Source organism: Trachemys scripta, chromosome 6 (assembly GCF_013100865.1).
Source record: "Trachemys scripta elegans isolate TJP31775 chromosome 6, CAS_Tse_1.0, whole genome shotgun sequence".
Lineage (NCBI taxonomy): Eukaryota > Metazoa > Chordata > Testudines > Emydidae > Trachemys > Trachemys scripta.
Window position 1 is genome coordinate 30,930,936 of NC_048303.1, and position 13,474 is coordinate 30,944,409.

Sequence of the window (13,474 nt, forward strand, 5' to 3'; positions counted from 1 at the left end):
TTTTTTAAAGGGAGGGGGCCTCAGAGTGTCAATATAGAGCAGGTTAATGAACAGAGCACAAAACTAACTTGAGCTAAACAAGACTATCAGAGAACAGAACACAGTAGGAATAATAAGACTTGAGAACAATAAATGTAAATGATTTAATGATTTTTAAGGACACAACACCTGTCCAGTCTGGTTAAGGACAACCAATCAAGTATATTACCTCACACGGGGTTAAAATTCCTCCATTGGTTGAGTCACTGGTTTGTAAAACAGAAAACAGCTGTTTGGAGGATAATGGGTGAGGTTCCAGAGGCTTCTGCTAATGTTGTCATAAACCATACAATTAGAATCACATCCAAAAAACACAGCATTATGTGCTGGACAGTTTTCCAAAGGAGTACCCAGACTTTTAATAAAGAAGCATACTCATTCCCTTCCCACAGTAGGCATAAGCATTCATTGAACTGAGTTAATATTGATCAAAATCAGCCTGAACCATTATTGACCAGCCTTTAAACAATTTCCTTAACAAGCAAATCAGGCTTCACATTTTCTGAAAATAAAATAGCAACCCCAGCAAGCATAATGACTAAGAAAACCTCTCTTCTCCAGTCAGTTAGTTTATATGTGAAATCTGCAAGGGTTTCTTGTATAAAAAAAAAAGGGGTGGGGGGACAGATTCTTTTGCAATAGCTATTGAAATAGGAATGTTTGTTTCTTGATGTCTCTGCAGTCCATTAACTTTTGGAGATCACATGCAGGCTTGTTTGCTGTTTTCATTATGAGGAAAGAGGAAGAGACAAGGCAAAGAGAACTCTGCAGAACAAAAGCCAAACAAAGGAGACTAAGTGTATCATTTAGTTCATAATCCCCAGCATTACTGCTATTCAAGGAAACAAACACTTTAGTCATCAGTTTCCACAGTCTATACTGCTTTCTCTTACTAAACTCCACTACAGAGATTTTCCTTAGCAGACAGCAAAAACAGATATGGACACTTTTCTTAATGACTTAAAGATCTGGACTTTTTTCTTTCACATCAACGGCATATTTCCCGTTGGGCTCATTAAGAAAACTATTAATACTTTCCAGGGCTTATCCTCCCTTAGGCCACTGAGCAGCAGGGAGATTGGAAAGGTTATCAGCTCCAGTCCATACCCAGATTCACTTGTGATCTAGGCCACAGATCCAAGCCAGCAAGCCCCAGAAGAGAAAGGATGCTGTGGAATAGCTACAATGGTGCAAATGATGCAGTCACCCCAGGGCCCACAAGCAGGGCCGGCACCAGCTGAGCAAGCTGGTGCTTGGGGCAGCAGATTGAACGAGGCGGCATTCCGCCCAATCCTAGGGTGGCACGACCATATTTTTTGTTTGTTTGTTTTGTTCTTCTGCTCCGGCCGCCCTGTAAGGGGTGGCGGCCCAGAGGACGGGAGCGCCCTGCAGCAAGACCGGCAGGGCAGTCCTCGTCCTTCCCTCCCCGCCGACTGGAGCGGAGCCCTCCTGGCAGACGGCAGGCGGTGTGGCGGGAGGGGTCACGTGGCAGCGCCCCGTTGTAGCCCTGGCCGCCTCCCTTCTCTCTCTCTCCTGCCCGCTCCCTCCCCCTCCCCCCGCTAGCAGGTTGTCCCCCCCCCCTTTTTTTTTTTGCTTTTGCCGTTTTGGCCGTGGCCGCCCCGTTTTTTTCTTTTTTTTTTTTGCTTGGGGCGGCCAAAAAGCCAGAACCGGACCTGCCCACAAGGTTATAGTGAAGAGCACTCAGATCTAGCCACACACGCAAATCCTCACTCATGCTACCACCAGCCCAACAGAAGTTGAGCCATGCCACCACACCGCAGCGGAGAGGGGCCACTGGGGGAAAGCAGTGTCCAGGGGTGGCTGGGATGGGGCACCCCAGGTGTGAGCAGCCGGGAAGGATGAGCAGAGAAGGTGTGGGGGAAATTGCAGCACCTGCACACAAGGGGGTCCAGATATGGGAAACACATCCTCCGTCCACCCCCTCACCAAGAGACAGAGCGCAAGGTAAAGTCATCAGCCTATTTGCATAGTGTGGGGGAGTGGAGGGGAACTGGGGAGTGTTGCGATGGAGGAATGCGGGGGGGCTACATAGCAGTTGAGGGTGGGAGCAGGGGGTTAGAGCAGAACCAGATAGAAACTAGGGGACTGGGTCAGCACTGTTGAGGAGGGGGGAAGAGGGTTAGAGCAGAGCTGCAGGGGACCCAGGGCCAGGGATCAGGGACGTGAGGGGCAGAAGGGGAACTAAACGGGCCTGCATGGATCACAGCTGCAGATGCTGAGGGCTTAAATGAAGGAGGCTGGAGTGAGGTTGAAGGAGTGCTGGGGGGAGCCTGGATCAGAACTGGAGGGAATGAGGGGGATACAGAGAGAGCTGAGGATCTGTAGGGGGACCATGGGGCTGGAGCGGGAAGGAAGCTAGGGAGGAACTGGAACACTGGATGGGACTGATTTGGGGCTATGGGGGAACTGGAAAGCAGCAAGTTTTGGAATCTGGAATGGGGCCCCTAACCTATTTTTGCACATGGGCCCTCTGAAGCTACCTCATGGAGGTCATAAAGCACCGAGGATGGAGTGGAGATTAAGGATAACCTAGGAATGGCCCAACACCTAAACAAATACTTTGCCTCCATTTTTTAATAAGGTTAATGAGGAGCTTAGTGATAGTGGCAGGGTGGCTAATGGAAATGAGGGTATGGAAGTGGAAATTACCACATCTGAGGTGGAAGTCAAACTCAAACAGCTTAATGGGACCAAATCAGAGGGCCTGGATAATCTCCATCCAAGAATATTACAGGAACTAGCACATGAAATTGCAAGACCAATAGCAAGGATTTTTAATGATTCTGTAAACTCAGGAGTTGTACCCCTGTGACTGGAGAATTGCTAATATAGCATCTATTTTTAAGAAAGGAAAAAAGTGATCCGGGAAACTAAGCCTGTTAGTTTGACTTCAATTGTATGCAAGGTCTTGGAACAAATTGTGAAAGAGAAAGTCATTAAGGACATAGAGGTAAATGGTAATTGAGATAAAATACAACACAGTTTTACAAAAGGTAGATTGTGCCAGACTTACCTGATCTCCTTCTTTGAGAAGATAACTGATTTTTTAGACAAAGGAAATGCAGTAGATCTAATCTATCTGGATTTCAATAAGGAATTTGATAGAGTTCCACACTGGAAATTATTAGTTAAATTCGAGACGATGGGGATTGATATGAGAATTGAAAGGTGGATAAGGAACTGGTTAACGGGGATACTATAATGGGTCATACTGAAAGGTGAACTGTCAGACCGGAGGAAGGTTGCTAGTGGATTTCCTCAGGGATCAGTCTTGCGACCAATCTTATTTCATTTTTATTAATGACCTTGGCACAAAAAGTGGTAGTGTGCTAATAAAATTTGCAGGTGACAAAAAGTTGGGAGGTATTGCCAATATGGAGGAGAATTATTGGTATATCATACAAGAATGTCTAGATAATCTTCAAAAGTGGAGTAATAGAAATGGGATGACATTTAATAGTGCAAAGTGCACGGTCATGCACTTAGGTACAACAACAAGAATTTTTGCTATAAGTTGTGGATTTATCAGTTGGAAACAACAGAGGAGGAGACGACCTGAGCATATTAATTGATCACAGGATGACTATGAGCCATCAGTGTGATGTGGCCGTGAAAAAAAGCTAATGCAGTTTAAGATGCATCTGATGAGGTATTTCCAATAGAGAGAGGGACGTGTTAGTATCATTATACAAGGCATTGGTGAGACCTCATCTTGAATACTGTATGCAATTCTGGTCTCCCATGGTTAGAAAGCCATGTGCTGCTACATAATTCATATCCGCAGATGAGGATATAAAGCGGATATCTGCGGAGCTGCAGGGCTCTAGTGACAATGAGCGAGACGAGCAGAGTCATGGCCAATGACTGGGACAGCAATCGCAGCAGGGCCAATAGCAGCATGTCGGGCCACTGCTTGAGGAGCTATTGCCCTGTGTGAACAGCTCCTTTGGCATGGTTGTGCTGCCCGCCACCCCTGCCCACCACGCTTATCAGCAGCTGTCCCTGCTCACACTACTGTGTGCAAGCGGCTCTCAAGCTCCTGGACAGGAGTTGCAGACTGCTGCGTGAAAGAAACCCCTATCCGGGAGCGTGCGAGCCACTTGCACACACTAGCACGACCAGGGACAGCTGCCAGTGAGTCTGGTGTCTACCCCACTGGGCAGGGCTGGGGGCAGCACAGCCATGCCGGAGGAGCTGCCTGAGCTGGGCACTGGCTCCTGTGAGCAGCAGCCTGATATGCTGCTGCTTTCGCTGCTGTGGTTCCTGGCTCGGTCGCTGGCCATGGCCCTGCTGGTCTCACTCACTGTCGCTAGAACCCTGCAGCTCCACGAATATCTGCTTTATATCCGCATCTGTGGATATGAATTGTGTATCCATGCAGGGCTCTACATATTTAAGAAAGATGAATTCAAACTGGAACAGGTACAGAGAAGCAGGGCCGGCTCCAGGCACCAGCCCACCAAGAATGTGCTTGGGGCGGCACCTGGAGGGGACGGCGCGGCGCTCCGGCCCGAGAGGGGGGCTGCGACTGGGCTCGCCCCCCTCTCCGCGGCGCTCCGGCCGCCAGGGAGAGCGGAGCCGCGGCGGGCTCGCCGCCCTCCCTCCCGGCGCTCTGGCCGCCGGGGAGAGCGGAGCCCCGGCCGGGCTCTCCGCCCTCCTCCCGGCGCTCTGGCCGCAGGGGAGAGCGGAGCCCCGGCCGGGCTCTCCGCCCTCCTCCCAGCGCTCTGGCCGCAGGGGAGAGCGGAGCCCCGGCCGGGCTCTCTGCCCTCCTCCCGGCGCTCTGGCCGCCGGGGAGAGCGGAGCCCCCACCAGGCTCACTGCTGGGGAGAGCGGAGCCCCGGACGGGCTCTCCGCCCTCCTCCCGGCGCTCTGGCCGGCGGGGAGAGCGGAGCCCAGGCCAGGCTTGCCGCCCTCCTCCTGGCGCTCCGGCCACCAGCGGAGCCGCAGTGGGCTTGCTGCCCTCCCCCCGGCGCTCCGGCCAGTCGGGGAGAGCAGGCCCGCAGCCGGGCTCGGCGCCCTCCCCTGCCGCGCTCCCCGCGGGTGGGGGGGAAGGGGCGGCGGGAGGTTTTTTTGCCTGGGGCGGCAAAAAAGCCAGAGCCGGCCCTGCAGAGAAGGGCTCCTAGGATGATCGGAGGAATGGAAAACCCACCTTATGAGAGGAGACTCAAAGAGTTTGGCATGTTTAGCCTAACCAAACAAAGGCTGAGGGGAGTGAAGTTCTGGAAAAGCCTTCCAAGGGAAGCAGTGAGAGCAAAAAAACTTAACTGGTTTAAAGACTGAGCTTGATATGTTTATGGAGGGGATAGTGTGATGAGAGACTGCCTACAATGGTGTGTGGCCAATCTGCAACTGCTAGTAACCAATATCTCCAACGCCTGATGATGGGACACTACATGGAGAAGGCTCTGAGTTACTACAGAGAATTCTTTCCCAGGTGTCTGGCTGGTGGGTCTTTAACTCTAACTGATAACCATATTTGGGGTCAGGAAAGAATTTTCCCCTGGATCAGATTGGCTGAGACCCTGGGGTTTTTCACCTTTCTCTGCAGCAGGTCACCTGCCGGTTTAAACTAGTGTAAATAGCAGTTTCTCTGTAGCTTGACCTCTTTAAATCATGATTTGAGGATTTCAGTAACTCAGCCAGAGGTTTTGGGTCTATTACAGTAGTGGGTGGGAGAGGTTCTGTGGCCTGCAATGTGCAGGAAGTCAGACTAGATGATCATATCGATCCCTTCTGGCCTTAAAGTCTATGAGTCGATAAGAACCAGGTTAGCCATTTTTGCAATTTCCCCAACACTCAGGACATCCATTTATTTCGACTGTCATTTTTACTAGGAGATTACAGGGCTAATTCAGGCTCTTGAGTTTGAGCCACAGTCTCTAATTGTAGACTCAGACTCCATCACACTGTCAGACTGAAATCACAGGCCACTCCCACTATACCACCAAGATCTCTAACTGCTGAGTCAGCATCACAGTTGCCTTTCAGTTGGGGAAGGGACAGCTAACAGCCCACAAGTAGCTTTCTCAGGAGCACTCAGAGTTTGGCCCCTGCAAAACCTTTGCCACAGCTTTAGAGGTACCTGATAACTTTCTAGTGAAACCATCCCCAAATTTGCTTCTCTCACATCCTCAAACAGCTTGATTCCTCCTGCCCCAAATAATTTCTATATCTCAGCGAGAAGAAATATAGCTTTTGCAGCTACTGTAGTAGTTTCCTTTAAGAAACAGAAAGAACATCACACTCCTTTCTAGACAAATAAAAGAACCTTTAAAAATACCTTGTTTCCTCATAACAACACAGGTTAATGTGCGAAGAACAAAAAGTGCAATAAAATTTCATTTTTACTATTTAGTGTATGCCTAAAAACTGCCAAAGCAACTGAAGACACATGCCCTATAAATAGTGCTCTATTGTCAATGTATAAAAAGATGAGGCATGTCTCATGGACATGAATCCTGTCCAATTAAGTGTTAAGCTCTGCCAGTGCTAAAAATGAAAGGCTACATCAACTGATAAACTAGACCGGGAGTAGGAATGCAACTGGAAAGAGCTCACTACGCCAGTCTTACTCTACTGCTTTCACTGGCTATCAGAAAGCAGTAACTCATATTTTTGTCTCAGCAATGGAAGGAGTAGTTACAAGACACTGGGTGGAAACTCCTGTACGTTATCAGGAGCAGTTTGCTGTCCAAGATCTGGAAGCGTGCAAGTTGGATCACTCTTTATATGCTTTGCCAGGCCCATCCAAGGCTGAGGTGAGAAGCCGACATGCAACAAAAAGTACAGCTACAGCACAGGAGGACAGCACCGAAGAAGGCAAACCCAGCTTTCAGGTCTTACTGGATGTTGTGCAGTTCCGTCCTGAAGATATCATCATTCAGACTTTCGAAGGCTGGCTCCTGATCAAAGCTCAGCATGGACCTAGGATGGACGAACATGGTTTCATATCCAGAAGCTTTGTTAGACAATACAAATTACCTAATGGAGTCAAGAAAAAAGATTTGTCTGCTCTCTTCTGCCATGATGGCATTTTGGTTGTTGAAATGAAGAGCTCAGAGGGAATGGACTAAAGTCTTTTTAATTGTTATTGGTGAGATGATATTATTCCTAATGTAACTCAAACAATGCTTTGCAATGTAGCCATGCATGTGAAGTTGTTGGTTTGTATTTACAATGGAGATAAGAACAAAACTTTGCATATATTTTCTGTGTGTTGAGTTTTATTGTTTGATGTGAAATGTAAGACTACTTTCCTTCAGCTGCATATATGCTGGAGACCCATGCTTTTTAGATAAAAGAAAGTTTATGGCAGTCATAACAAATGAAAAATATTTCATATAATGCTCTCTGATGAGGTACCAAGTGTAAAGCATGTATAAAAATGCCAATAAACAGGGGTTACCTTTGTAATATGTATTCATGAGATAAATAATGAAAGGAGCAGCAGACATTAGTCTATGAGTTGTATGGAATTTTAATTTACATAACAGAAAAATGCCATGTTTTTAAAAGTTATATCACTATATAATGTTAACTTCAACATTTCTTAGGAGATGTCAAAGCACGCACGAGCAGCATGCATTTGGTCTGCAAAATAATTTTTGGGAAAAACTTTTTGAATTCAAATTTATTTCTAAAAATTGCTTGCAAGTCTGCCCTTAAAAAATATATTGTACTTAAGGGAATATTGAACAGCAGAATAAACATTAAATGCAATGTTTCAAAATGTGCCATCTTTCTACTAATACTGAGTCAACTTATTTTAATGGAAATTTTTCAAATGCTTTGTTTTTAATCACTGTTCGTTTTGTTTAAATATCCTGGCTTTCTGCCAACAATAGAAACAAAATATTGCTCACTTATAAAAGCTCAAAAGTCATTCTTGTGTAGCTGCCCCTGACTTAAAGGCATTAATATGCTAAGGATGAATTTAGTCCAACAAGTTTACACAATCAATGTGATAACAATCATGTATCATGTAATCATGTTTTCTTCTGTGACTTTCTTTAGAACTTAAGGTCCTGATCCTGCAATTGGATCTCTGGCAGCAGATGCTTGTGCCCACAGAGCCTAACTGGCTCTGCACCAGCATAGGGGTCCAAATGCCTGATTGCAAGATGGGGCCCAACTAAGAACACAGGGCTGCTTTCTTCTCTCAATTATACTAGAGCAATCCCACTCATTTCAATGGAGTTGTGCAACTAAGGTTAGCCAGGACTCTGCCTGCTATGTCTAACAATTGGTCTTCAACATTACAAAAAGATTTGTTACAAATGGTTCTGTAAATACACAAAAATTCTAGGGGAACTGCAGCTGCAAGTGAAACTGCCTCCTTTTATGTGTACTGAAGATAAGTATGACTGCTGTGCTATGAATAGTAAAGGAATGCAGAGTGGAAAGTGCCAAGCTAAATACAGACTCTTGCTGATAGCCATCTGCTGTTCAGACAAATTAAAAACATTTTTGAACTAAATCAAATACAAATAAAATTCTGAGTATATTAAATCACAAGGGAAAAATCAGATTAACAAAAATGTTTCTACCCCAGGCTCAAAAAGAGAGCTCTCAAGTTTATAGTGAAAGCACTAGACTTGTGTGTTTGTGCTCGCATGCTGTAGAAATGTTTATATTAGTGATCAATTAAATTTGAAGAAATTTGAAAGCCATTGGTTTGGAATAGGCCAAATACTAAATTTTTAATTTTTAAAAAATGTTTGCACTCCAAACTCACACCAATTTCAAAGCAAGTTTGCTCTCCATAAGGAATGATGGATTAAGTCCAGAGCCTGCAATTCACTGCATATGGTCACCCCACTGCACTCAATCACAGTGGATTGCAGGTTGGGGGCCTACATTTATTTTCTTGGCTGATGTACACATTGGTCTCTTTTTGTGTGGCACCATAGCCAGCAAACTAATGTTTTCTAGCAAACTGGTTTAAACATAAAATAAAAGTCCCTCAACCCTCTCCTTTGCCCCCAAGTGTGCCTTTCTATATCCATAGGTTTGAGGAAATTAGAATGAGGTTCCAGTCACAAAATTCAGGCCTAGATTCAGATTCCAAACTGATCAAACTCCAGGAGCTTTCGTAGGACACACGTTAAATGCGATTGGGTGGGCTAGTTAGTGCCACAGGAAATGAGATTCCATCTCTGGGCAACAGCTGCTTAACGCCCCCCACCCCACTGCCTGGGGGAAAATGGGGGAGAGGCATGAGGGGGCAAGGAGAGGCTGCAGTGGGGAGACAGCAGTCTCCACTGGGTGGTGCCAGGGAACCCATTAAGACCCAAAAGGGGGACACCAGCAGCGTTCCCCTAGCAGACCAGGACCACCGAGAGCGGGTTCGGGCCCCCCAGCAAGGGCGGACCGGCTAAACAAGGCCGACGAGATGGGGGGAAAGCTGGGCTCCAGACCCCGTTCCGGACCGCTGGGACCCGGGCCCCCTTTCGGACCGCCAGGTCCCGATAATTTGTACCGGTTCCCCCCCTCGTCAGCCCTGGTTCCACCCACCTCAGCTGTGGGTTACCAAAGCTACCACAAGGCTACCTGACCCTCCTGGAGACCTGAGTCTGCAGGCGCATTTCAGATCACTTAGGGGAGTGAACCGGGACACTCATAGACTCATAGACTTTAAGGTCAGAAGGGACCATTATGATCATCTGGTCTGACCCCCTGCATGCTGCAGGCCACAAAACCGTCCCTACCCCTTCCCTGAACTCTGCTGTTGAAGTCCCCAATCCTGTGTTTTAGTGACTTCAATCGGCAGAGACCCTCCTGCTAGTGATCCCTGCCCCATGCTGCGGAGGAAGGTGAAAAACCTCCAGAGGCTCAGCCAATCTACCCTGGAGGAAAATTCCTTCCCGACCCCAAATATGGCGATCAGTAAGACCCCGAGCATGTAGGCAAGAGTCTCTAGCCTGACCCCTGTTAGCCATTATACTATTTACCTACCATTGCTTGGTATTCCTTGGCTACTATGTTTTACCACTAAACCATTCCCTCCATAAACTTATCTAACTTAATCTTAAAACCAGACAGGTCCGTCGCCCCCACCATTTCCCTCGGAAGGCCGTTCCAATATTTCACCCCTCTGACGGTCAGAAAACTTTGTCTAATTTCAAGCCTGAACTTCCCCACGGCCAGTTTCTTCTCCACCAGCCCCCCAGCAGGTCCAGCACTCAGCAGTGAGAACCAGAGCTAATCGGTTAATGAAAAATAGCCACCAGGTAATGATAAAGAACCAGAAATATGACAGTCACTAATATTTGATTAATTACTGCTCACATATTACTGTTCAGACTCATTGCTCGAATCCCAGCCTGGGGCAAGATCTCTGGGACTTTCTAAACATCAATAACAGCCTCTAGACTGCCCCCCTCCAATCCCTACATCACCCAGGGTCTTTGGTCCCCTCAGCAGAGACCGTGTCAGTAGAGCTGTGTGTATCCTCTGCCCCACCCACCTCCAAATAATCTGCCTCCGTCTGCTTAAACGTACTGGAAATGTTAAAGATCTGGAAAATAATAATAAGAAAAGGTAAGCCCCCCTGCCAACCCCACACCTCACCCCACCGCAGCACAGCCCCCATGCTGGCCCCCACACCCCGCTCCCCATAGCACGGCACCCCCTGCAGAGCCCTCAGTCCCGTCCTCCGCAGCACGGTTCCCCACCCAGTAGGAGCTGAGCAATATGCCCAACACGAAGAGCTTGATGCTGGTATCCATGCGGTGCTGCAGGTCCAGGGAGCCCTCGGTGTCCACTAGGAACACGGCCACCTGCAAGGACAGACACACGGACAGATCCACCGGCCACAGCGACGAGTGCCCTGCACTGACGCCACCCTCGCCCCTGCCCAGCCCTGGCTCCTCCGCTGCCCGGCTCCCTGGGGCCGGCCCTGCGCACTCTGGCTGGAGACAGGCTCTGGGGGAGGAGGTTCAAGTTGTGAACACCCCCCACCCCCAACTGCATCCCAGTGTGTCTGTAGGGAACTACAGGGCTGGGACCTTATCCCCATCTGCCCATTTCTTTCCCTCCTCCTCCAGTCCCTCCCGTCCCCCTGCCCCTGCACAGGACTTTACCCCCTCCAGACTCCTCCATTCCTCTCCCGCCCCACTACTCCAGCCCCCTGCTCCCTTTAGAATCTTCCCCCCACACCACCCTCATTCCCCTCCCCTACTGCCCCACCCCCATTCCCCTGCCTGCTTCCCTGTCCCACTCACCCTCCTCCCCTGGGCTTGGACCCAGAGGGGTTGGTCCCACATCCACACGCCCCTCGTCATGGTCGCTGTCCCATTGCGACACTCAACCCCCCCCAGGGCCTCGTCCTCTCGGCCCATCCATGACGCATCCACAGCCTCCTGTAGGGAGTGACCAGGGCAAGGTCAGAAGGGAACGGGAATTGGGTCTGGCATTTTCAGGGGGCAGGGTGGTGGGACACTGGGTGAGGAGATGGAATTCTAAGGGTCTGGGGGTGGGGTTACAGCTGGAGGATGGGACCAGTGGTACATGGGGAGGGGCCATGGCTGGAGGGTGGGGCCTGTGCTGCAGGGGGAGGGCCCATGGCTGCAGGGTGGGGCCTCAGTTGCTCTGCCCTGGGCTTGGTACAGCGGGAGGGCCCTGCCTGGGGAGAGGGGACCTTTGCTGTAGGGGGCATGCCAGTCGTGGAGGGGGCCCTTGCCGAGGTGGGTGGGGTTTGTGTTGCAAGGGGCAGGGCCCTGGCTGGGGTGGGTGGGGTTTCTGGTTCAGGCGATGGGGCTATAGCTGGGGCTCCTGTCCCCACCCACCGGGCTCTGGAGCCGGCGCAGCAGGCAGTTCATCAGGAAGGATTTTCCCCGGCACTGCTCCCCGATGATGGACACCAGGCAGACGGAGGCGTCCCACACCCCACCCTGCTCCAGGCAGAGGCTCAGGGCCTCCTCGTACAGGATCAGGCTGCCTTTGTCATCCAGACAAACCAGCTGCACCGGGCGCCCCGGCTCTGGCTGAGCCCCCGGCCCCTGCTGCAGGGACAGAGCAGGGTCAGAGCTCGGACCCCATCCCAGAGCCAGCCAGTCCCTGCTTCTGGATGAGAGCCCCGTGCCCCATTCCCATCCTCTGAACCAACTAGTCCCTGCCCCTCAGATCAGATGCCCCTGCCATTTCCACCCCCCGTGAGCCATCCAGTCCTCTGCCCTCCAAATCAGAGGTTGCGCCCCCTAGAGAGGAAAGGCCCCGTGTCCCATTCCCCACCCCCTGATCCAGCCAGTCCCTGCCCTGCGCCCCTTTCCCCTGATTCAGCCTGTCTGGTCTCACCAGCTCCATCTCTTCCCGCAGGGGCTCTGTGATTTTCTTCACCAGGGCTCTCGGCCGCGTGTCTGGGGTCATCCTGTCCCTGGAGCAGGGAGTCCGGCACTCGGGGCACTGGTAGCCCTGGGCCGAGACCCTGCGCCAGTGAGCCACGAGGCAGCCCTGGCAGAAGTTGTGGCTGCACTCTATGGAGACAGGGTCGTCCAAGACATCCAGGCAGATGGAGCAGGTGACGTCCTCCCGGAGTTGATCCATCTCTCTAGACCCGCTGAGTGGGGGGAACCTACTGGGTCAGGACCTGGCACCCGGAGCAGTAGGGCTCTGCTGGAGGACGGCTGATCTCTAGCCCAGGTGTGCCCCTTCCCGGCAGCAGGAGTCTGGGGAGGAGCGAGAGAACATGGGAATATTTCTGTGAACAAGCTGTGTGACTCAGTTTACCTGCCCACTTTGTGTCCCTGTCCACCAGGCAGCACCAGAGCGAGAAGACGGATTCCAAGAAGTCAAGGTGGAGATTGGTAGATTACCAGGCCAGGAGGGACCAAGGCTGAGCTCCTGGATAACAGGCCAGAGAACTGCCTCCAGTTAATTCCTGTTTGAACGAGAGCAGATCTCTTAGGCCTAGTCTACACTTACCGGCTGGTCCGGAGGCACGCCATCGATGTTCTGGGATCGATTTATCGCGTCTGGTTAAGACGCGATAAATCGATCCCGGATCGATCCCGGAAGTGCTCACAATCGACGCCGGTACTCCAGCTCGCCGAGAGGAGTACGCGGCGTCGACGGGGGGAGACTTCCGGCCGCGTCTGGACCGCGGTAAGTCCGGACTAAGGTACTTCGAATTCAGCTACGTTATTAACGTAGCTGAATTTGCGTACCTTAGTCCGAAGTCCGGACTAAGTGTAGACCAGCCCTTAGAAACACATCCCACCTCGAGGGAGAATCCACCACACTCCTTGGTACATTGTTCCCATGGTTAATTCCCCCCCGCCCCCCCCCGGTAAACACGGATATCTTCTTTCCAGGCTGAATGTGTCCAGCTTCAACTTCCAGCCATGTGGTCACGTTAGAGCTTTCTCTGCTAGCCTGAAGAGCCCATTATTAAATATTTGATCCCTGCGTAGGTGCT

At 50.3% G+C, this 13,474-nt stretch overlaps 2 protein-coding genes across 2 annotated transcripts; one reads left to right on the forward strand and one right to left on the reverse strand.

Moving 5' to 3' along the window:
- Window positions 1-6,566: 6,566 nt before the first annotated feature.
- HSPB3 (heat shock protein family B (small) member 3) lies at window positions 6,567-7,783 on the forward strand. Its single transcript, XM_034774887.1, has one exon. It carries the CDS (start codon window positions 6,687-6,689, stop codon window positions 7,131-7,133), a length of 447 nt encoding a protein of 148 aa, XP_034630778.1. The 5' UTR covers window positions 6,567-6,686; the 3' UTR covers window positions 7,134-7,783.
- Window positions 7,600-12,924, reverse strand: LOC117879118 (tripartite motif-containing protein 5-like). The gene is made up of 3 exons (XM_034774075.1): window positions 12,355-12,924; window positions 11,283-11,420; window positions 7,600-7,650 (listed from the first exon to the last, which is right to left on the reverse strand). Exons 1-3 carry the CDS (start codon window positions 12,601-12,603, stop codon window positions 7,600-7,602), a joined length of 438 nt encoding a protein of 145 aa, XP_034629966.1. The 5' UTR covers window positions 12,604-12,924.
- Between the last annotated feature and the right edge of the window lie 550 nt (window positions 12,925-13,474).